We start from the raw sequence: 24719 nt of genomic DNA on the forward strand, positions 1-24719 counted from the left end.
CCCATCATCCAGGTCCCTCCTTTGCCACTCAGAGTCCATCACGACATCAAATTACTCGGTTGTCGCCAAGATTTATAGTAAGCTACTTTTACAATTGTCCTACGCATCATGTGTTGACAATTGCTGTAGCCTTGTGTTTTTCTGCGCTGCTCTTACATGCAATATTTTTCTTAGATGTAATGCAGTAGTGTTCAATTTCCTACTTAAGGTCAAATTAACACACCTGTATTGTCTCTGAAGAAAAAAAAAAGTTGGTGCTTTGGAATGTAGTGCTAGTGGCGTCTGTGGGTGGGAATTCACTAGTGTATGTTGTGTGGGAATTCACTAGTGTATGTTGTGTGAGTGGCATGCAATGTGTAGCACAAAGGGACAGCACATTGCCTACACATGTTTTTCATGCAAGCTTGATGTGCATTGACATTAATAAGTTGTACTAACCAGTCTCCACTCCACAAGGAGCTCACTCCATCAGCAAACCGCCGCCAGCACAACGGAACATCTAAATCAGCGCAAACCCGCCGGCCTGAATTTGGCTTGAAAGAAGCAAGCCAACAAGTTACAAAAGGATTGATTGGCCATGTTGTGCTTTATCAGGGTAGTTGGCTAGTTTACTGTGGCAAAGAACTCAGGAGTTTTTGGATACCTTGATCTTATACGTGAAATAGCATGTTTTGTTCTTTTGAATCATTTCTTTATATGTACCAATAGTACGTTTGTAAGTCTCTCTGTAGTGTCAGTCTAGTCTCCACCTGCGTTCTTGCCTGAGGCAGATTTGATTTTGGAGTCTGTTTTTCAGGACACCAGGGCTCAGGAGGAGTGGCTCTACATCTTTATGGGGCTTTCCAGGGCCAATACATTTACTGTGGAATTAATCCAGTGTCCTTCGTTCCGTTACCTAGCGGGAGCGGTGTGTCTTGTGTATATGTAGGTCGGTGGATATTCCAAGGCCCTGGACTGATGACCATACTGAAATCTGGGCCAGCGCTGCATCTGACCCACACCTTGTCCAATGCAATTACAGCCAGCTACTCCATCTTTAGGCTGGACAGCGACTGGAAGTGGGGCGGGGCCTAGCCAAGATCTCTCATTACCACCTTAAGGCCACATATTCCGCAATTACCCCCAACTTTTAATGTGAAGTACTGGCATTTCAAATTGAACTCCGTAAAAACGATTCTTTTAATGGCCTAATTGTTTATCACCCTCATCTCCCAGAAGCAACCTTTATCCAAGACTTGTCAGCAAATGGAAACTTAGTACATTTATCAGATTCAGACCTTGGAGACTTCAATAGCCATTTGGAAAATGCATTAGACAAAAACTCTGAAGCATCCATCCACATGACTAACCTAGGCCTAGAAAATAAATGTATATATCTATCCAAATTGGATTTTATTTTTATAAGTGATCTGCCATTTATTAGTGTGCAATGGATGTGTGAGCTAGTGGAACGCTCATTGATGGGGCGTGGCAGTCTGCCTTATTTATCGCAAGGCTGGAGGGATTGAAAATCCTGACTTTCTGGTTAGAGAAAGGTTACAAAGCAGACACTTTGAAGCATTGATGGCGTCAAAGGGGTCCAAGATATGGCTGTAGCGCTTCGTACCAGAGTGGTTGAGGCGAAGGAGTTCCTTCTTTGAGTACCCGATAATCTTAGCAGACTAGTCTTCCCCCGGGGTCTTTTGCGCAGGGGTAGGACCAGACAGGGTCAAGGGGTGGAGTTAGGGGGGTGGGTATAAGAGCGCTGGGGAGGAAGGAGACTGCCTCTTCCTGCGCTCAGCACCATCGGGAGGGTTGTAGCGAAGGGGGGTTTTGGTGTAGGTTTAGGTGGCAGGGCCGTGGTGAGCACTTGTGTGGGTTGAAGAGCCGGTCGTGCGCGGTCATTTGGCTGGGCGAGGAGCGGTGTAGCGTGGACAGGATCAGCGACGGAGGCAGTATGGCGACGTCGGAGGAGGTGAGGCGGGCCTTATTGGTGCTGGGGCGTGCTGGGTGGGAGGATCTCCTCCGGCCCGGTGTGCTGGGGGAGGCGTGGGTGGGTTTCGAGCAGGCCCCGCCGGCGGCCTCGGCGGGGGTGGTGGCGGAGGTAATTGCTTGTCAAGAGGAGCCGCCACCGCCAGTGTCATCGGTGCGCGGGAGGGGGTGGGGCTCGCGGCGATCGTTGCCGGCACGCGGGGGCTGGCGGAGGAGCCCACCTCTGCGGCTGCAGTTTCCCTCTTTGGCATTTAAGGCCCAGGGGGAGGGGGGGGGGGGGAGCGCTGTGTTAGGGTTTCCCACTGGGGAGCTGCTACATACACCAAGGGACAATGCCGGGCCACCCGAAGAGGCGGTGTGGGAGGCGGGGGCGGGCGGGCCCCCATGGCGCTAGCAGAGGCCAGGGAGTCTTGCCACGACAGGTGCGACGAGGGGGGGGGGGGGGGGGGGGGGGAGTGTTGAGGCTCACGCGGAGGCAAGAAGGGGGCAGGGGGAGTAGTTAGGGGTCAGGAGTTTGCGGAGGACACGCCCATTGACCTCTCTAGGGGGTCCAGGACCTCTACACCGTTATTGGCGGTGCATGGTTCAGGGTAGCAGGGGACGGGGGCCGCCAAGGGGCCTAGCGGGGGGTTTCGGCTCGGTTGTTGCCCCCACAGACTGGGTTTTTGCTGCCTGGAGGGGGTTTCAGGGCTACTGCACTGCCCCGCCCCGCCCCGCCCCGCCCCGCCCCTCCCCTCGCGTGGGACGACCGGATCCGCGAGCAGCGCATCTTGGCGCAAATTGCTGAGGCCAGGCGTTTGGAGCAGAGCGCGCAGAGAGTGGGGGTGGTGTGGGAAGAGATTGAGGGGCCCCCTACTCCCATGTCCGAAGAGGAGCGGTGGGCGGAGCAGGAGGAGTTGGGTAGGTCGGGAGAGATGGGTCCCAGGGGGGAGGAAATAGGCAGGGGGTTAGGGACGGCCGGGACGGCTTTGAGGCCTGATGGTGCCAGGGCCCACTCAGGTTGGAGCGACCTGAGGGGTAGGGGGGGTCTAAGTCGGCAGATGTCAGCAGAGTTCGGGGGAGCACGGCGGGGCGCAAGACGGCCCCATGTCGCTGTAAGGAAGCAGTAGGGCGGTCCGCGGCGGCCAATCCCTCCAGCGCGGGAGCAGGCAGCGGCGCCGTGTGTGAAGGGGTCTCGGGTGGCCGGTGAAGTGTGTGGCAAAGGTGTGAAGAGAGCGGTGAGAGGTGATGTGGGCGCCTGTGGGTTTGGAACCTGAGGTTGAGTTGGATTATGAGGAGGAGAGTGAGGAGCTTGAGGACGGGGAGGTGAGGGATGACTATGACAGATCGGGCAAGGGCAACCGAGACCTTGGTGTATTGCAGGTGCACTGGCGACCAGCTGCGAAGAAGGCAGACACACGCCAGGCATCCACTTCCAGAGGCCGGCCCAGTGAACGACACCCATCCCTAGCAGGTGAGAGCTCTTGGCGGACAGCATGGAACGGTGGCCCGAAAGGGGGAAGGAAGAAGGCGTGTAGGTCAATCGGGGTGGGGGAGGGTTCTGTGAGGGAGGTTTCGGGGGTTCCGAAGGGTAAGCCCACGCTGGTGGACAAGCCGGTGGGAGGTAAGTCAGTGTCTACAGCGGGAGTGCAGACGGATAAGGTGGACGGGAATGAGGACAAAGGGGACAAGTCGGTGGACAAACACCCGAAGAAGCTGCCCTACATGGGTTTAGCCATGCCATTGGGGTCGCATCTGTCGGACAAGATTAAGAGCAAGATATGGAAGCAAGAATATGTAGACATTTTTTAAATTATTACACCGGGAAGTGCAGGCTAAGGAGGGCTCTAAGGAGGAGGAATGGGAGTTGACTAGACAACCTAGGGTACCGGTGAATATGGAAAACTGGACGTCATTTCTCATTTATGTGAGCATATACTGCGAAAAGCATCTGGACAGGGGCATAGCGTTGCTGAAGTATATGGACATCAGGAAGGCCCAAATGCAGTTCGGGGGTTTCGCATGGCTGAGTTACGACGAGGAGTTTAGGGCTCGGGTTAGTGCAAATCCGGATAAACACTGGGGGGAAGTGGATCAGGAATTGTGGATGCAGTGGATGGCGTCCACGCATTCCTCGGCATCGACTCACACGGCTAGCGGTTTGCCTGTCACGTACTGGTCTTTTCAGTCGCGTCCCGCCCAAAGCGGGGCGGGAAAGAATGCAGCCGGTACCGGTAGCGCGGGACAGGCCGCCAAGCCAGGAAGCTACAATACCGGGGCCTGTTGGATCTACAACAGGGGCTACTGTTCTAGGTATCCGTGCAAGTTCAAGCACAAATGTTCCAAGTGTGGGGGGAACATGCCCTTACGCAATGCCTTTCACTGGCCACCCCTTCCGAACAGTGGAGGAATTCCAAAGGTAGGGGTCAGGCTGGACAGAAGGGCCACTACACCTGTTAGGGTGGAGGCGATGGCCCCGTGGCTCTCCTTCTACCCGGACAAGGAAGCAGCCTTGAAGATTCAGTGGGGTTTTCAGAGGGTTTTCGGGTCGGGTATCAAGGTCCCTGAGTGAATAGGTGGGCCGACAATCTGAAATCAGCTAAAGAATTGCCGGAGGTAGTGGCAGCCAAACACCGAAAAGAGATGGATGAAGGGAGGATCACAGGACCTTTCTATGATTGGCCAATAGAGGACTTGATTATTTCCCTGTTGGGGGTGGTACCAAAGAAGGAAGAGGGTGAGTTTCGCATGATACATCACCTTTCTTGGCCAGAGGGACAGTCTGTGAATGATTTCATCGTGGAGGAAGATTCGCTGGTGCTTTACGCATCGGTGGATGATGCGATCCGCCTTGTGCGGGTGTGTGGGCCAGGGGCGGAACTGGCAAAATGCGATGTGAAGTCGGCTTTCCGCCTGCTGCATATACACCCTGCGGATTTCGCACTGTTAGGAATGCAGTTTGGAGGGGCCATCTTCGAGGACAAAGCCCTGCCCATGCGGTGTGCGATTTCATGCGCATTGTTTGAAATGTTTAGCACTTCCTTGCAGTGGGCGTTTACGCAGCTTAGTGGGCATCGTGACGTCACGCACTATTTGGATGATTTCTTGTCCCTCGGGAAGGAGCGGTCGGGGGGGGGGGGGGGGCGGTGACTGTGGCAGGGCTCCGACATGATTCCAGGAGTTGGCGTGGCAATTTGGAGTCCCGTTGGCACCTAAGACTAGTGGGCCGTGTTGTGTTTTGACATTCTTGGGCATTGAGCTGGATTACACCCAGTGGACAGCTCGGCTCCCGGCCGCGAAGGTAGCCGAAATTCAGGTGTGCCTAGAATGGGTGATTGGAGAAAAGAGGATTGCGTTGAGGGCGGTCCAGCAACAGCTGGGTTTCTTGAACTTCGCGTGCAGGGTGGTCAGGGCGGGACGGACGTTCTGCAGACGGCTCGGCATGGCCATGTCGGGGGCAGTGCTTCCACACCACAGGGTGCGGATCTCCATGGGAGTGCGGGCGGATCCGAGGACATGGTTGACGTTCTTGACAGATTTCAATGGGGTATCATTGGACTTTGGATTTCCCAAACCATCTGTTCGTCCACAAATTCTCTGATACGGCTGGGGCAGCTGGTTTTGGAATTATCTGGGATGGGAGATGGTGTGCGGAGAGTTGGCCGGATCACTGGATGAAACAGGGGAGGAACATTGCGTTTTTGGAATGCTTTCCCTTGCTGGTGGCGCTGGAAGTGTGGGGTCCCGAGTTTCAGAACAGGGCGGTGTTCCATGTGGACAACATGACGGTGGTCGAGTTGGTCAACCGACAGAGGGCCAGGGACCCGAGTGCGCTGAGATTGCTGAGGAGTTTCATGTTGAAATGCTTATGTTTGAATGCGGTCTTTCGAGCCAAACATGTTCCGGGAGCGAATAATGACATTGCGGATGCTTTGTCTCGTTCGCAGTGGCAGCGGTTCCGGCGATTGGCACCAGGAGGGGGATCTGTGCAAGACCGGGCTGCCAGACGGCATCTGGGCCTTGGGGGAGTGAGGGTGATCGGCCTAGTTGAGAATGCCATTGCTGCTATCACCAGGCGGACCTACAGACTGGCGTGGGCGGAGTTTGGAGCCTTTATGGGATGGAGCGGGGAATCTGCCTTTGGGGAACGTGCAGCAGTGGAGCAAGGAGTGTTACAGTTTGTATTGCACTGCATGGACAAGGGGCTGTCAGCTGCGACCATTTCAGGGAAGTTGGCAGGAGTGTCATTTTATTGCTGTTTGTTGGGTTTGACCCTACGAAGGGTGTGATTATCAGTAGGACGCTCAGAGGTTGGAGCAGGGAGAGAGCGGGGGGAGGGTTCTGCGGGAGGCCGTAACGTTTAAAGTGTTGGTAAGGTTGGTTGCGGCTTTGCCGCTCTGTTACGATGAGTCTGAGGTCCGAGTTTTCAGTTTGTGCATGATTTGGATGGTTTTTGGGGTGTTTCGGGTTTCTGAGTTGTTGGGCACGCAGGCGGTGGCTGGTAGGCGGTATGAGGAGATCAGGTTGGATGCTGGGCGCCTGGGTAGTTGGTTGGGGCGGTCCAAAACTGATCAGTTGGGGCGGGGTAAGTGGGTGCAGGGTAAGTGGGTGCAGTTGAGTGCGAATGGTTGTGGGGGTGTGTGTCCAGTGGCTGAATGGAGGTCATTTGTGCTTGCCACACAGGCTGTGCGAGGAGATATATTTTGTTACAGGTGCGGTGCGAAGGTGACGGCGGGACAGTTGTTGGCGGTGCTGCGCATGGCATTGGTGCGTCTGGGCTTGGAGCTGGCGGGTTTTGGGACACACTCGTTCCGTATTGGGGCGGCGATGGCGGCAGCCCGGCTGGGGTTGTCCTGGGATAGGATTCGGCAGATTGGGAGATGGAAGTCCCGGTGCTGTGAGCGGTATGTTCGGAAGTGAAGGGACTGGTTGAACAGAGCTGGGGTTTTTGGAGGATGGGGTGGCTGTTTTTCTATGCCTGTCTAACATCTTGTTCTCCCATAGGTTGCGTGGGAGGACCTGGGGCCAAGACGGTCACGTGGATTGTGGGGCATTCTTTCGTGCACTGGGCGTCAAAAGTATGCGGAGCAACAGGTGTACGGCTGTAACCTGGGACTCAAAGGACAACATCACGAGGTGCACTGGTGGGGTAAAGGGGGAATGCGATGGGGGGCACTATTTCCCTGGCTCGCGAAGATGGTCCTACAGAAGGGATGCCCGGATCTGTTGATAATCCATTTGGGGGAAAATTATTTGGTTCGGCTGTCTGGTTTGGCGCTCTTACAGCTGATGCAAAGAGACTTTGAGGTATTAAAGCACAGGCTGGCAGGGACCTGCATTGCCTGGACTGAATTTTTTCGGAGAAGAATATGGAGGAGCGCTGTTAAACATGGGGCAATTGAGAAGGCACGACGGAAGCTTAACAGAGCAATGAGAGTTTTTTGTGGGGACAAGGACATTAAGGTTATAGCTCACCCTGGACTGCACCTGGAGGAACTGCTACTGTTTAGGGATGACAGAGCGCATTTTTCCTGGATGGGGGAACGCGTATTACATGATGGAAATGAGAAATGTGGTTAGCAAGCTTTGGAATGAGGCAATTTGGTGTTGCAGGGATGTTTGAGTGGGTGGGGATGTGTGTGGCTTGCCCAGTCCGGGGGGGGGGGGCAGGTAACCGCCCTAAAGGGGTTCAACTGGTAGGTGGTACTTTGGAGGGGGGGGGGGGGGAGGTCATTAGCGGGCACACCCATCCCTCGGGGGAGGGGGGGAAAAGAGTGAACGAGATGGGGGTAATGGAGGCATGAGTGAAATGGCCGATGATATCGGGGAGGATGCTAGGAGGTTTGTGAAATGGTGAGGAACGGAAGGGGCATGGAGTGGTACAAAAGGTGAGTGTGGAGTGGGTGAAAGGAGTGAAGGGTTGGAGAAGGATGTTGGAAGTTGTTATTGATGTAATGTTTGGTTATTGTTTACTGTTATGCAGCCTGGTCCTAATAAATGGCCTTTTACGCTTAAGGCACAGAGTGGTCTGTTTATTGCGCGATGAGCACGGATGGGCGAAGAGGAGCTTACCTTTGGTGTTTCCGCGCTCCGGCCGCCATTAATGGCTTTTGCAAAGACTACATCACGGACCGGGAGGCGACTCGTAACAATTGAAGAAAGACTACCAGCACTGAACACGGCCGAGTAGTCCTTCAATGATGCCCAGAGTGTTTGTTCTCCCCCCTCCAATGTTAGCACAAAGGTAAAAGCAAATTTAAAATTAATAAAGAGGCTTGTTTAGGGGAGTATTAAAAACAAACAAAAAAAACGCAAGGGATGCTAAAATTAATTCGAGAATGGTCAACATTAGCCAGGTCCACCATTTTGCAAGGGGCTGTGACTTCTGCCACAAATGGCAACCATGGTGCATGAGATCCCCGTCACATGGCAGGTTGTCTCAGATACCAGGGATTTCCAACAGCGATGAAAAGTTTGCCAGATTGGGCCCCCACATTCATGTAAGCACATATGCTAATTATATGGTTTGTGAAATTACACAAGCTTCTTGGTGCTTCTTATATCGAAAACTAAACCACCATAATGCCCTTTGCGAGAATTGACAAATGACCGCTTCCCTGACTTAGTACTTTCCTACAGGGAGAAGAGGCAATGACACCAGATAGTCATTTGTTCATATACTGCCTGATCAATGGGGCAACAACTTTAGAACCATCTCTTAAATCAGTCATATTGACCAATGTTTACAAGCATGTAACATCTTGACCACTTCCCCACCAGCTCACTCCCTCAACTCGTCACCAGTCCCACCAGGAGTGGTTGTGTTACTTATGACCAGACATTTAGATCTGGATTAGGCCAGCGATCTTCAATAGCAAGTCTCCTCCAAACAAGACCCCGACAGACTAGAGAAGAGGACTACTCCACCCAACATCCTACACTCAGCAGATGCCCAGCATTCAAGGCACTAGCCACTACCAATCGGGGACAAAACGCTCATCACAAATCTCAAGACAAGACCATACAAGCATACACAGGCAGTAGTACATGACTGGCTTTAATACCATACTCAACAGTGGACAAGTGCTTTATGGTGAGGCTACCAGAATAGGAGCAGAGCAGGCTCTGAAAATGCAGCCACCAGGCTGTCAGCCTAAAGAAAAACAGCAGACACCAAAGGTAAAGCAACTGCACTGGATTCTCAGAATAGCCAGAATCTGCAATAAAATCCGGTCCACTTGCTACCAATATTTACAGAAACACCTATGCCTCTCTGCATTAAAGTCCCTCTCCCACCCACACCTATTGTCACGTGGGACTAATTCTCTAGAACAGCAGCACATTTCCATCAACATTCAGCAAGAACTGCCCATGGCAATCACTGACCAGTCAGCATGGTATCTGGCTTAACTAAAAGGCTGCAGTAATGATAATCATTCAGCTAACCTAGCACAAAGTAGTTCACAGGCATTGAAACTCACCAGCATTCTTTCCCTGCCGGCTGCGGAGGTGATAGCGACAAGGCGTGCGCTTGAAAAAAGCTTCAACCTGCTGAGCAGTGGATACAAAGTCGCATGACTCCCTCTCCTCTTCCAGTTTCCTCTTGTTTCCCTTTGGTAATTTGAGAGGCTTTGGAATGGTTTTTCGTCCCTTAGGTAGAGGAGCCTGCAGGAGACATACAGAAGGGTGCTAGCCAGTGGCAATCAGGATTGCTTCTGCACAGACTACATAGAACATCCAGTCTCCAACCCCCGCCCAGCCTGCCCAGTTGCCAGAATGAGAGACATGGCAGGAACTTTACCCATTAAGTCAGTGAATTTCGACCATCAGGAGTTTCAGATGTGTGGAATGTCTTCACTTTGCAAAAGAAACCCACAGGACTGGTAATACAAGGCACCTCTACTGAGGAAACCTTAAAAGTGCTGGTTATCAGTCATAACAAGGATAAAATGTGTATTGAGACATCAGGCTGAGCTCCAGACAAGAATCTGGAGGCCTCTTGTGGTATCACTAGCTCATTCTTGGAGGGGAAAGTTGAAGCTTGCCAAAGTAAGTTGTATACCTGATGGGAAACAAACTCCTTCCTTGACCAGGACCTTAGGGACTTATTTCCTGTTCATTGGCAGTACTGAGGTCAGACGCCAAAGCACAGCATGTAGCAGGGGCACAGCTAAGAAACAAGATTCCTCTGGGATCAAATAAAGAACATTGTGAAACCAGGGTGGCCAGTGCCAGCCAGAAAACCATCTCCCACCACTCCAGAATGAAGCATGAGGCATCAATGACCTACACCAAGTAGTTGGCACAATGAAGCCTTTAACTTGGTTAGAGAGGGCATCCCTTGTTGTATTGCTGTGCAGGGATTGGCCTCCTTGATGGGCACCACACTGTTGCTCATAGGGGTACTGGCCAAGGTACCTGTAGGCAGTGTGCACCATATCCTCCCCCCCACGAACAGTTGTTCAAAGTGCGTGCAGCCCCAAAAGAAAGACTTCCACAGCTCACTAGTTAGATAAGCTGAGCAGTGCCAAAGGGATTCCATCTCTTGGGGAGTAGCAAGTGATTATCTCATCGGCACAACTACTGGCCTGGGTGGCACAGGAGGGACTTGTGACGCTGCCTACTCCACAACTTCTGCAGCATGCTGGTAGTGAAGGGCCTGGAATGAGAGAATGGTTGGACACTGTAGCTCCTATTTTGCAGACTTGTTCCAGTTTCCTGCCCTCAGCACGTGCAGGACCTCAAATGTGCACAGTTTTATGCTGGTCATAGCTAGGCCCCTGGCAGGGCACCTAAGCAGCCTGTCTAACTAACCATTTCAACAATGTATGAGCTGTAAAGGATGTGCCCATCTGAGGGTTTGAGTGAAGCGCTAGAGCACAGGGGGGATTGTGAACAATGAGACATCACCGATAGGTCACATTTATCAATGCTAATAGGGAATTTGGAGACCTCAAGATCAACAAACTAAAATGAGTGAATGAAAGTCATACTGGGCATAATCTAGGAATATGCCTTGTGTTCCTCCATAAGGCCCCCTTTTGAGAGCCCACTTGATAGATCAGGAGGCAGAGGCACAGGGAGATTATGATTTGCCCAAGATCAAACAATTTAGTAAAGGAAAACTGAGATTGTAATGCAGTGGTGCTTGTCCCAAAGCCAAGATTTTCCAAAGAAGGAAACAACTGTTAGTAGTTGTAGTAGAACACCCGACTTTAAGGCATGGTGCAATCCAAAGAAAGCAATTGAACGAATCAGTAATCCCAGGGTAATGGACAGAGGGCACGGTCCTCTTACTAGCAGATGTCCAGAAGGATCATCCATTTTTAATCGCTGAAAGGAAGGCCGCAACAGTGTGAGCACTCAAAGGGGACCTGGACGCCCAGTTTGAAAAGGGTATTAACAGGGATGTAGTACTATGCTCTGCAATGTTATACTGGTGCTGGAAAGGCGTGGAACTTGAGGTTGCAGGTTTTGCTTGTGAACATGCTTTTAAGATATTCTAGGGCCAAAGTGAAGTACACAAAAATATGAATCTTACGCATTTAAATTAACAGTACTGGCTTATGCTGTCGATTAACCATGACCAAGATCTCCTAGTTTATGGGTGAGACTTCACATTGAAGTCAGATGGCAAGATCACTGCAAGATTACCGTCATCTGTGTCCTGGGTGCAAGCTTTTTTATTTGACAGGGCCAGGATGTGAGAAGTGTGACAAGGCAAGTAGCAGACGTTCTTACAATTTGACCAACCCATGATGTAGTACGGAACGGGTATACATCAGGAGTACCTGCCAAGGATCCATACTGTAGGGCACTACGTCGATTCTAAAAGGGCATCAGCGTAAAGGCGGGCTTGGGCAGCAAAGGGCGCTAGTCCTTCTCCGCTGTTGATTCAGATCATGCTTCATGAGCAGTAATTGGATGAGAGATAGTATGGTGAAGGGCAAAGTATCTGGTGATCAAGCATGGATGTGGATAAACATGAAAAACATGCACTTCGTTGAATTGCTCTAGTCAAGCTGAACTGTCCAAATGAGCTACTGAAGCAATTTCCAAAGGTATGCATTTACTACTGGGTGATGGCAAGTGAAGTCGAGGCTTGCTCTGCTGTATGTGGCTTTAGCTTTGCAGACATTTACTTGGACTCCAATTCCGGTGTTGCAGAGAATCGTGTGACAATACAATTGTAAACCTCCAGTTAAAATTACACTCGTTTCTCCTATAAAGCCAAACAGCATGTAGGTTCTTTACAATATTAGGGCCTTGGCAGTTTCATGGAGAATGTATTCTGTCAAAACATAGAATATGTTACTTCTGACGCATTACAAGTGGATTATAGTCAAAGGCACTCTAAATACAACAGATAGGACATCACCACGTTTAGACGGAGTACAATTTTTGCCAAATTGAAATAAGGCTCCTGGTGTGTGATAGTTACCACTTCCTCAAAAGAGAATTTTACATGCTGTTAATTGCTAGTGTTAAAATGAATCCTTGTTTTTATCAAAAACATCATTGGAAGCACAAATGCGACTCATTTCGGTAGCTTACGCTGCCCTTGAGTGAGTGGTTGCATGTTATTGGTGCACATCGCCTTAGTTGGAGTGCACAGAGACCCTTCGGAGGTCTGCCTTACACCAATCATGTGTGGCTGTACAAGGACCCCACCCTCAAGTAAGAGGGACAGGAAATCTCACCATCAGTCCTCTTTCTTTCAATGAATGACAAGAAAATAAATTAAATAGGAGGCCCTAAATTTGGGTCACGTCTGCAGTAAAGGAGGCCCCACACAACTGAATTACCCCCCCCAGTTACCAATGAAGGTGCTCTTCTGATCTTGTTTGGCAGAGGACATGTACACTTAAGAGCCAGTGAGCTTTTCCATGACAGACTGCTCTTTTATAAGCCAGTACACTACTGGGTAACACTAAATGGAGTATTCAACTTTCCATCTGCTACTTCACTCGCAGCGCTTGTGCCGGTCTTTAGGGACCCTGCGCTTTGTACAGAGCAGATGCCACTTATTTTTTCTGGCAACAGGCCAACACTGGATTAAAAATAAAACTTGAGTCATGCCAGGATAAAAACATCTTGGAGTAGGCTCCAATACAAGACCCACTCAGTAGCTAGGGTAATCGCTAAAGCATCTCTGGCCAAGACCCTTGCACAAGGCCTTAATGGAACCTTGGTACCGTGGGAAACCCTAGACGTTACAGGGCAATCAAAGCTCCAGCTTTGAGAAAAACAGGTTGGAAAAAGATTAAAGGTGGATGAGGATAAACACCTTCGGGAGCAAGCAGACAAGTCATGGTGTGACCATTTTGGGGTTCACCCGCTGAGGTTCGTTTGGACTCCTTGAAAATAGCGCCTTCGGAATACTGAGGCAACTTCACTACTGCAGCACTGTCAGATCTCCCACGAACTGCACAATGTATGAAACTTGCATCAATGGTACAAAGTCCTGGTGACATAGTAAACTAATATCAGTGATAATCCTTGCTCTCAATGGATGCTCTGTACTATACATGAATCCTGCTGAAGCGTTCAATGGCGCAAGCCAAGCTCTGAGAGCATTTGCAGCACCAAGCCCAATCTCAGGATGTATGGCAGGGGCAGTCTGTGGGTTTTCAGACTGTACTAGGGTCTACTGAAAAGACTATTCTCAAGAATGTGGTAGGGTCTTCAACCTCTTCACTGAGACAATTAAGGGGATCAAGTGTCTACAACACAAGCCGAAAAACAGTTTTCCTTTTTAGGTCGTGCCTAGCAGCGCGCATGCGCTGCTCTGCAAGACATGCTTATTAACTTCTGTGGGCTTTGGCCACGTCCTTGCTGCAGACTGGCTCAAGTGCGTCGTTCTGAAAAGCTTTCTTCTGTATGGGTTATTGGCCTCATCTGTCCCGCCTTCTCCTGTCCTATTGGAGTATTGACCTCTTACCGGTATTTTCTCTGGAGTGTTTTTCCTTTTCGGTTCACACTCCTGTTGCAAAGTGCATGTGCACGTTGCTCGTATTACACTGGACGTGCCCACACACCTCCCACTCAGTCTGTTCCATTCCCTCCAAGGCCTCTCTCCTGCTGTGCTTTCACATCCTCCCAGTCCCTACCAAACTGTTGCACATGAGACAGCGCACTTCACGCGATGTGCTTTAAATTCTAATTAGGGCTCCCTGTTTTCAGTTTACTGATTTTTACGGATAAATACAGACAAATCACTGTCTTTCCAGTCTATTTTTAAAAGCGGAAAAATACAGATAATTTGGCTTCTTTTGAGTGACTCAACATGCTGAGATTCATGACTTGCAGGCCAATAGCTATACACAATGGCAGCATGGGAAGCTACAAAGCTAAATGAGATGTGCTTAAATTACTGCATCTCTCAACATGTATATGTGCTATTATACTATTTTTTTATGTGGGTTTATTATTTTTAGCTGTGTAATGTGCTAAAACCTTGCAGGCATCAAAGTACAAGTGCATGTTTATTTGTTAAATAAATGCAGAAATATACGAGTTCTCATCTGTTCACAAAACACAAAGTAAAGATGGATAAATACCAATAAGATGGCCAAAAAATAAAGCTGGATAAATACAGACAGAAACGTTAAAAAAATAGATACCATAAAACCGGGAGCCCTAATTAGAATTGACATTGAGAACTACTTCGAAGTGTCTGCATCTTTAAATCCTGGCTTGCATGTAGCTGCTCTTTCACTCCTCCCCTCTCCCATGCTGGATGTGTCCAGGCCCCCAGAAGCTGCAGGTCCTGGTCCTCCGGCTGGCCGATGAACATGGGGGACAATGACCCAGAGCACCCTATTATGCATTTAGACCGGGTTGGTTTCTTTTGCTCAGTGTGTTTTAGCAGCTGCCCCCTCTTGAGCCCTTCCAGCATTCACCAAGTGGTCTCTCCAGTTTGCAAGTCTGAGGCACAGAACCTGGGAAAGGTTCCCAACCCGCAGATCACACTCGCTCTGGAAACGGTGAAGTTAAATGTAAAGGGCTTATATTGGGTGCAGAGGTCTAAACATTACCGACCCAGATGCCATCCGAGCTTGTGCCTACATAGGAGAGGTTAGAAGTTGGTTAGCTGCAAAGTGCCTGCTTTCTTTGCTTCTCACATCAGTGAGTGTCGTGGACAGATTGACGCTCTGCCTCTTACACGCACATAGAGTACAGTTAGGTTGCGCGTAGAGCATTATTCAATGAAATCTTTGCTTGTCTTACACAATTACCCCAATGGATCCCAAGGCATTTTGTTCTTCGAACATGCTGTCCGTTAACACAGGCAAAACAGCAATGTGTACACGAGCCGCTGCAACGGTTTTGTAAATATAAAAATGGTGTAATGCAATAATATGCCTATTAGTGTCAAAGCCTCCATGTTAAAGAACAGACATTGCAGCACCCAGCGTAATGTGCTGCATAGCTAAATACTTCCAAGTTACCAAAAGCGAGACCTATTGCATTGCAAATGCTTGTTAATTATCTCCACAAAGACAAGTATAGCCAGACAACTTGAGGTTTTCTAAAAGGAGGCTGTGCAATCATGAATTGCGTGAGGCACATGTCTGAGAATACATGCTGTAACCAGGAAAGATCCTACAGCAGGCTGGGTGAAGCAGTTTTGAAACTGAACAATGAATAAGAAAAAAGGCTCATCCATGGCAGACAGTGACCAGAATAGAGGCCTTGAGGGGTCTGCTTTTATTTACACCCGCTTCTCGCTGTACCTCTTTGTAGAAGTGATATTTTGGAGCATGCAGCACCATGAAAGTCCATTCGGTGATGGTCAAAGTCAGTGGCTGCTTTCAATACTGCATATAAAAGTTCAATGGCCAAAGGATCACAGAAACTAGTTGGAGTGCCAATAAGTGTCCCCCACACATTACCAGACTAACATTACAGCTTGGCATTTCAGAACAATTTTGCTAACTGGTTATCACGACCTGATATCCGTGGGCTAACAAAGGGGTGCAGGGTTGGGTAATGCTTAGTATGCCAAAATGGTATGCTGAGATATTACTGAGCACCAGGTGAAAACCCTCAGTAGCATCCCCAGGTAGTAGTACTTACTGGAGAGGAGACCAGTCTTCTGGTCACAGCAGTGACGTCTACCTCTTTGGAATCCTTTGCCTTGCTCACTGATTGTCGTCTGAGTCGATCGGTTTGGAAGTGAACATCCCCATCGGGTCTGGGTACTGGGATCATTTTTCTGGGAGGCTCACCTACCAAAAAAAGACAAATTAAATCAGGAAGTCACTATCCTCTCCTTCCTCCAGCTCCACCAGGTGCCCAGCTAACCTGTCCCTGCAATGGCCACTTTAAAGCTCTCTTCGTTCTTCCTGCGCTGCTCCACCACTTCTTGTTGCATATGCTCAATTTTCTCTAGCTCTTGTTCCTCGGTGCTCTTTGCTTTCATCATAGTTCTTCTCCTACAAGTTAGAGACAATGACAGTGTTTGAAAATGGCCTTCCCTTGCCAAAGAGTAAACAAGAGATTTGAAGAGCCATTCCTACCAGATATATGCCCACCTCAGCCTGACATGAACAAAATTATTGTGGCGACCCGGTGTCCCTCAGAACCTGGGTATTCACATTCAATAAAACAAATGGTTCTGTTGGGTTATCAACAATTGCTTAGAAAACTGATAACTTTATTTATAGTACACAACAGTATTGTGCTGGAGAGAAAAAAAGCACACCAAAATGAAATTCTATTTGTATATTATTTAGTAGTATCAAATCATTAAGGCTGTCATATATGCAAACTTAATTGCAATAGATAAAATAAGTGACAATTGTGAATAAGTGACAGTGATTAGTGATGTGAACAATACACTTTATACATGATGAATGAACGTGAAGCAAGAAGTGGGGATAAAAGGGGCTATTCTCCTATTGTCCTATATGAATATGTACATATGTTCCAAGATTCATTGATGAATTATTTTATGGTCCTGGAGACTATGCGGACATAAAACTAGTCGACGTTTCGACCCTTTTGGAGGGGGAAATTTGAAGTGCGTCAGAGCGGATCTTTCCTCAGGACTAAAGGTGGATGGACAGCCAAAAAGCAGAACAGAGAAACCTCAAGGAATGAGGTCCGCAGACGTTGCAAAAAGGTCTCCACCAGCCCGTTGTAGCCAAAATGCAAAAACCTCAGAGGATGGTATGTCGTTTTCGCAACGTGAGAGAAGGGAAGGAGGTCTCCGCCAGCCGGTTGGAGCCTCATCTAGCAGTTTATAAACTACTTCCACCAGCCGGTTGGAATCGTATGCGAAGGACTTAATCCCCAAAAGAATGCTCAGTAGGCAACGTTATGTCCGTACCGCAAGAACCCGGCAGCAGCTCGGGCTACTTAGCCTGACAGTCACAGCTTTGTTTACCCATCCACTGGACACCTCAGCGTCATTTTCCGAGTGTAACTCAAAGCAATGGGTTCGCTGGTGCCATCACGGATACAGATGGTCCCAACATATCAGGTCTACCTTTCTGGCACAGCCTGAACTAAAGGCATGCTTACAGAGAACCAAACTGAGCATTCGCAGTACAGGCCCTTCTAAAAAGGGTCATGGGTATTAGTTAGCGGTTGTGTTGCTTTCCAGAGTTTGAGACTCCTTTAAAGCCGTCTAGAGAGTGCTGGACTAAACCTCTGGTGCAATTAAACATTCCAGGGGTTGTAAATGTGGTGCAACCTCAATACTGATGCTTCTAATTTTTTTTAGAAACATTTCTAATAAACATTTTAACCAAAAACAAAATACCAGGAGGTTCAAGTTGCTAAAGCCACTCTTGGCTGACCAAAGTGACCAACTAGCAGCTCAATTCTACACGGACTGCTAGGACTCCACATTGGTAAATTGTCAGTTTTCAATACAATAACCAGTGCAAATGACTTAATTCAATTGAAAAGGAAAGTTAACAGCTGCGTGTAGTCCCCCTATTAAGACCCAGAAATTTGAAAATCCATGGGGTCACTTTAAAGAGTGGAGCTGTACTGGAAGGACAATTTGGGCTATGTGGGGGGTTCAGGAGAAAGTAAAACAAACAGCACTAAAAGCAAATTTATAATACCAGGTCATGGATCAACAACAAAGTTAATGTCCAGCATAGTGCTGTTCTTTACAAAAACCAGGACTGTAACCACACAGCTGGCCTAAATACTACAAACATTAACATACACAAGCCAGTGACTCTTGGCAGTCATGTAGGAGAGATACCTTCCCTGCTCGGTTATATCCCAGGCCACCTACACTGGTTCTGCCCTGCATCAAAAGCAATAAAAGAGTAGCATGAATCAGGCTCGGTGCAGTGTGGGTTACCCAAAGTACAAACATTTGCTCAGTTTTCTCTTCTTCCTTTCTGTGAAGGAGGAGTCATGAATCCTTTCTGCTGCCGCCACACACCCAGAGTTAGTCTAATACACCCAGAAGAGCAAGGTAGAGCTGCTAAGTCATATTCTGAGTTCGTCAGCCAGGCACTGGCTGCTTTCAGCAGCATGTCCACCCAGCCTATCCTTCAGAGCTTGCAACACTGGGTCATGCGGGAATGAGGTAGAGAATGCAGTTCTACTACAGAAGATGTAACCATGGGTGTATGTGTGTAGGGTGGGGCGATGGGTGGATGAGGGCCTCTGGGGATTTGTATGATCAGCGGTTTGATGGTAGGTGCAGTTCCTTCAGTTGCACCCGTCTGTGCCTTCTGCATTTGGTTGATGTAGCCCAACTGGGCATTGAACAAATGGTAGCTGTAGCCTCCACCGGACCCATTACATTCGGAAGAGACAGTCCCAACTAGGCCTTCTGAGGCGGTGCAATTGCAGCCCAGACCGAGCATTCAGTAATCATGGAGTCCTGCCACACGAATCAGTGTGCTGTAGCGGGGGGGCTTCCTACAGGCACCAGGATCCTTCCAATGCACTATTGTGCAGTCAGCATCAATCTGGAAAACCAACATCCACTAGGCATGCTCTGGAACTCATTTCCCTTGAGTCTCTCCTCCTGCATGGACAGGCAGGCTCAATCCCCCAGGATCCTCAGCCTCCAGGGTAGGCACACTTCATCAAGCAAAAAAAAAAAAAAAAAAAACATTTCAAGTCATGTCCTCAGGACTCTGAAAGGCCGGCTGTCCAGCAGAGACCAGCCCTAGTTTCACAAAACTCAGTATTCTACAGAGGACTCCCTTAATTGTTCATAAAGGACTTCGATGCAGGACAAGGGGGTGGTCTGGGTCCCACTTTTATGAGCTTCTAGAGAGGAGATGTGGATCCATGGTCTTATACTGCAGAACAGTCTTGGGGAGGTTCTTTCAAGTGCCCTTTCATCATGGTCTTCGGTCACTGCCTTTGTGCAGAGTGAAGCTTCTTATTGCAGGCAGCCCTGGGGCTGTTGTCATCCAGTAGCACCCCAGACACAAAGATGTGAGCTTCCAGCATCAGACTGTCATGAGCCAACCCAAGGAGTAATCCAGGAAAGACAATGGCAGGTCGCACCTAGAAACCTACTCACCTTTGAGGGACTGCAGTCCCACACCTCACCTACCCAACCATCAAAAAGCAGTGCATAGAAAGACCAATCTGCAGCTCTTTGCAAACAAAAGGTCTTATGGAATTTCTAAAGGTAGTCCGGTTTCCATCCCGCTTGCTTCAGTGTCTGATCTCCTTCAAGCTACAAGAATGTAGGTAATACAGGTACACTGTCTGGGAGCATGGTCTTTACCATCCATCTTTTGTAAGGCCAGTGGCACCAACATGGATCTCATTAGACAGTTATTCAGGTTCCATCACACCAAGCATGTTAAACATTCACTCACAAATTGTCTCAAACGTTTGACCTTGTCCACTGAAGCAGACCTTTGCATATGCATATGTGAACCAAACAGCCTCAACCGGAGAGAGTCAAATAAACGTCCGGTCATACTATTAAATCCACTATGCTGTCCCCACCTTCTTTATGCACTATATAAATGACAGATACAGTAGTCCTCTGCTCAAAATGAGGGTACGCTTTGAGCACCACCCCAGGTTACCAGACAGGTACAGGACCTCTTGCAGTGAAGAGCAAGCTTAGGCCTATGCACACATGTTTGGATTTGTGTGCCACCAGTGCCAAATAAATGAATACAGGTGAAGCACATGTAAAATATTCCTGTGGACACCAGCAGACGGCAGCCCATTTTCTGCACTCAAACCTCAATTGGTCACCTACTTTGGAGTCCATCAATAGCATATACTTACAAAATAGGATTCAGGGCCGTGAACTTCAACAGGGTGGTGGGGCTGTCACAAGAACGACAGACCTACAATAACCCATGGCCTCATATGGTTAGCGTGGCTAGCAGAGGTTGCAAGGCATTGGTAAGAACAGTAGCAGGGGGGGGGGTTCTCAAGGTTTGTCATTGATGCACATGTGCAAGTCTTTGTTATAGCTATGTTTACAGTTTTATATGGCAAAAACCAAAGGAAATGGACGGAGTGTTGAACATTGCAAGCACTCACCCCCAGTCAACTGATCTGGGTTTAATCCATCACCGTTCTTTAGCCCACTCTGCCACCCCAGTTCAGACATGGCCATATGCAAATCAGTCTGACCCTGTGCCTCATGGGAACAGTCCAGCCCGAACTGCCAAGCCAGGTCTTCCCTGGACCGGAAACAAGCTTCCTAGGACCGGTTTCTGGCATTTCAGCCGTCTTCAGCCAGGCTTGCTTGAATCCAGTGGCAAAGTGAGCAAGGGACTGATGTCTGAGCATACCCTTCCAACCGGCTGAAGACGGCTCAAATGCCAGAAACCGGTCCTAGGCAGCTTGTTTCCGGTCCAGGGAAGGCATGGCTTGGCAGTTCGGGCTGGACTGTTCCCATGAGGCACAGGGTCAGACTGATTTGCATATGGCCATGTCTGAACTGGGGTGGCAGAGTGGGCTAAAGAACGGTGATGGATCAAACCCAGATCTGTTGACTGGGTGTGAGTGTGATTGGTTCTGATGCTCCGTCCATCACCACCCCCTTTTGTACAGTTTTATATGAACATTTGTTCAGCTTCTAGATCACACTTACCAGCCCTACAAACACACAAAAAAACCATGTCAGAATTATCCATTCACTAAGTCACCAAGTAGTTATCTAATACTTCCCAAACATCAGACTGGGTTTATGGTCTTCAAGCAATCCTCCAATGTGGTGCTTAAGAACAGTTCCTGAATGTTGTGACTGACTTAGTATCAATGTCACACACAAAAAAGGACTGAATATTGCTCATCCTCAGCCATACCCAACCACCCTAGAAAAACTTACCTCAGGACCATCGGGGTGATTGGAGTAGGTAGTCTGGCTTTGGGCTTGGTAGAGACACTAGGCTCATGGTCCTCTGACCGTATGTTCAAAGGTTCTTCTGTTGAACTCCTTTTGCTGAGTGTGCTTTAGAGGAAAGAAATTTGTAAGTTCCTGTCCAATGACCAGTGACTCCACCACGTCCTACCAGCAAGTACACTTTCAGCACGTGCCACCAACCCACCAGATGAACCATCATTTGCCACCAACCAGCCAGAGGCTGCACCACACATGTCCCACCAAGGAGAGAGCCTTCACCACGTGCCACCAACCCACCAGAGGCTCCACGTGCCACCAACCCACCAGAGGCTTCACCATTTGCCATCAGAATGCTTGAATCTAAACATTGGACCATGTTTATGCTTGTATGCGAGTGTAAAAGAGTGTACACTGGTCATAAGTACCTTACCATCAGTACTTACCGTCTCAGCAGCTGTGGCTTAATTTCAAGCTTAGGTTCATTCCCCTTAACCCTGTATGAAGAAACTCTTATTACGCCCAATCCACTCACTGATCACAACACATACAATGCTAGCTGCAAGACATCTGCACCCTCAAGCTACAAGCAATGGCCATGCATTACTTGTTGGAAACCAATATCCTGACTTAATGAAGCATAACATTTAGATGGTAAAGCCTCCAGCTTGAACTAAAGCAAATTATTTTGAAGGGTCTAACCAATAATGCACATAGCTGACCTGTAGTGCCAAAGTTTGAAACAAATTGTAGGAAACTAGCACAAATTGCACTTTTAAGCAGAGAAGCTGCCTCCTTGGATTGCTTCACTGCCTGCAGCTACATGTGCCCCCTGCAATCAATTATGCATCTTCATTTAAGGTCATATTTTTTTCTAATGTTTCAGTGACAAATTCCTATCTGGAAGCCCTCTAAAACGAATACATTTGGGCAGCTAGGATACTTCGGACAAATACTTATTTGGAGAGTGCCATACAGTATAGATTTAAATCTTTATGATGTACATCACATCAGACAGTCCACTCAGATTGAATTACATCACTACAGCAATACAGACTGACCAAAATGAGTGGTGAATTTATAAGACATGCAAGCGGTTCCTAACCAAATCTAATGTTGGCAAGTTTCAAGAGACTGATGCATGTTGATGTCCAGGGCCCAGCAAACGTCAAAGCTCTGAAAAGGCCAAGTATAAGCCAGTGAAGACTGATACAGGGGCATACCAGTACGGTGCCCCACAGGAACAGGACTGCTCTAAAGATCCTATGAGCAGAGAAGACGCAAGCACACATTTTTACAGACACCAAGGCTTGTTAGCACTCCACACTGATTTGGTCTGCACCTGGCTTTCAACCAGCACAGGCTTCCAAGGAGTTCCCTCCACCCTTGCGCAAGGATGACTTCCAGAGATCCAGTCCTTGCACTAAAGTTTATGCCTAGAGGTTGGCCAGCCTGCAACCAATTATCTACAGCCTAAAGGAGGTGTATCTAACTTAGGCCCAAGAGGCCCAGATCCAACTCAGATTTGGAGTATAAATGTACACACATTTAATCCATACTGGAACATAGATCATCTGCAGCTATGCTGAGATATGGTATAGATTTGGAATTCCTGGAACTAAATAGGAGACAGCACAGTCTTAAGAAACAAAAGCGGATTGCACTATGTCCCAACACAAGTCCTGCTATGCATAGTTGATATTAGAAACCTGGTTTGCCTAACTCTGGTTTATGTCTACCAGAGAATTCTCCACAGTAAACATTCCATTACTAGTAAACTTACAGCTTCTGTTTTTTACTTGGTGGGTGCCCAGCAGCAACAGACGTTCTGTTAGGCAATGGGGAATCAACAGGTGGTGTTTGCGCTTCAACAGTAGGTAGGAAATGAATAGTGCGTCTACCCTCTCGGATCTTTGCCAACTGCTTCCTCTTTTCCTGCATGGAGAGTCTCCGTGGTGCCCTTTAAAAAAAAAAAAAAAAGAAAGTCAATGCTGTATCAGAAGACATTGGACAGTCCCATTCAAAAGATACAGGGCCCTGGTCACCTCACCTTCTTGGCAGCACCTCAGCCGGTCCATTATCAGGCACATTTCTCAATCCTGCACAAAGGCTTCCAACGGAAGCAGCTAGGACTTCAAACCGCTCTGCATTGCTGTTCTCTGCGGAGTTAAAGCCAAACCCATTGGACAACAGAAACCAACATTCCAGATGAGGTTGCATGCTAGATTTATGCAGCTATTAAATTTCCTAGGTAAATAGTATGTAGATGCTAAACAAGTGAAGCCAAATTGAAATAGATATAGGTTTTCCGCCATGAAAGATCAAGACAGTATAGGTAAGATTACAACTGAACCCTTCGGGCCAACCATATCTACATGGTTCTCCTTACATTAGACCTTGGTCAGAACAGAAATCCTGGAGGTTAAGCTTCTTGTTTTCAAAGACCATCAAGGGAGGTCCCGATTAGCAGCATTTCTATTACCCAACGTGCCCTGATAGATGCATAAAAGATCCAGTTTCTGGACTACAGGACCACCATGCAGAGACAGTGAATTGAGCCTTTTGAAACCCATTACCCAGCACTCTTGCACTAATAAAAACTGAGAAGGCCGCAGCGTATTGAAAACCATGTAGTCCAAGCAGCAGTGGTCAATGTGGCTTCCGTGAACATTAGCCTGGTATTCAGGAAGGTTTGAAACTTTACTGAGATTTACACATTGTCTGGGTTCAGCGTCAAGATCAGGAGATAAAGATTTGATGAGGATTCCCTTGTCCAGCCTGGAACACCACGTGGCAAAAGTTACAGGCAGAAGTGATACAACTATATTGTGAAAGAGGTAAAAAGATTACTTGCCTGCTTCAAATAAAGTATGGAAATCTGGCTGTTTAGCTCAGACTCTGCAGTAAGTCTACAGCCCCTGAACGCTGGTTAGGGGTTGAAGATAAAGGATTTGGAATGAGCTGGACTCTAGTGATTACCATACAATGGTCAAATTGGGTGTCGGAGGGGGCAGAAAGACCCACAGCGTTGTTAAACTGTTGGAAAGACACTCACTAGGTGGGGGAAGATTAGTGGTCAAGGATACCTTCTGAATTATAAACACCCTCACCCCTCATGTGGCTCCCTTACACCACTGTGGTGACTAGGCCCTGCCCACTCCTATACAGACAGCAAGATCTCATTTTACGTTTGATTTTTTCCTCATGTTCATGACATATAGGCACACCTGTAGACTAACTTCAGAGATCCTGGTCCAAAACATCAAGAGAAACGAATGCGCCAGGGTGCCTGCAGGACGCACAAGAGTGGCAAGTTTGTGTTTCTTGCCTCAACTTGCGCTCTGGGTAGCATTAGGCATGGGGTGCACTAGGTCAAATGTACTCTTCTGATTTTAGTCCTGGAATATCTATGCAAAAGTCAAAGATTACCCAACTATTTTAAGAAAGGGTTAAAAAGTGGTAA

General features: G+C 48.3%; 1 protein-coding gene and 1 long non-coding RNA gene across 3 annotated transcripts in view; one reads left to right on the top strand and one right to left on the bottom strand.

Moving 5' to 3' along the window:
• LOC146812512 (uncharacterized) overlaps nt 1-24719 on the top strand; it is a 480077-nt gene that overhangs the window by 116751 nt on the left and 338607 nt on the right. The gene's annotated exons all lie outside the window — the stretch shown is intronic.
• Nucleotides 1-24719, bottom strand: part of LOC146812515 (targeting protein for Xklp2-B-like) — a 78283-nt gene that overhangs the window by 38693 nt on the left and 14871 nt on the right. For both annotated transcript variants that reach the window (XM_085619519.1, XM_085619520.1), the window contains 7 exons: nt 23307-23415; nt 23040-23216; nt 21703-21753; nt 21245-21367; nt 16258-16388; nt 16030-16181; nt 9432-9615 (listed from right to left, as the gene is read on the bottom strand). In XM_085619519.1, the coding sequence (XP_085475645.1) occupies nt 9432-9615; nt 16030-16181; nt 16258-16388; nt 21245-21367; nt 21703-21753; nt 23040-23216; nt 23307-23415 (927 nt within the window). The remainder of the gene's footprint in view (nt 1-9431; nt 9616-16029; nt 16182-16257; nt 16389-21244; nt 21368-21702; nt 21754-23039; nt 23217-23306; nt 23416-24719) is intronic.

Source organism: Triturus cristatus, chromosome 7 (assembly GCF_964204655.1).
Source record: "Triturus cristatus chromosome 7, aTriCri1.1, whole genome shotgun sequence".
NCBI lineage: Eukaryota > Metazoa > Chordata > Amphibia > Caudata > Salamandridae > Triturus > Triturus cristatus.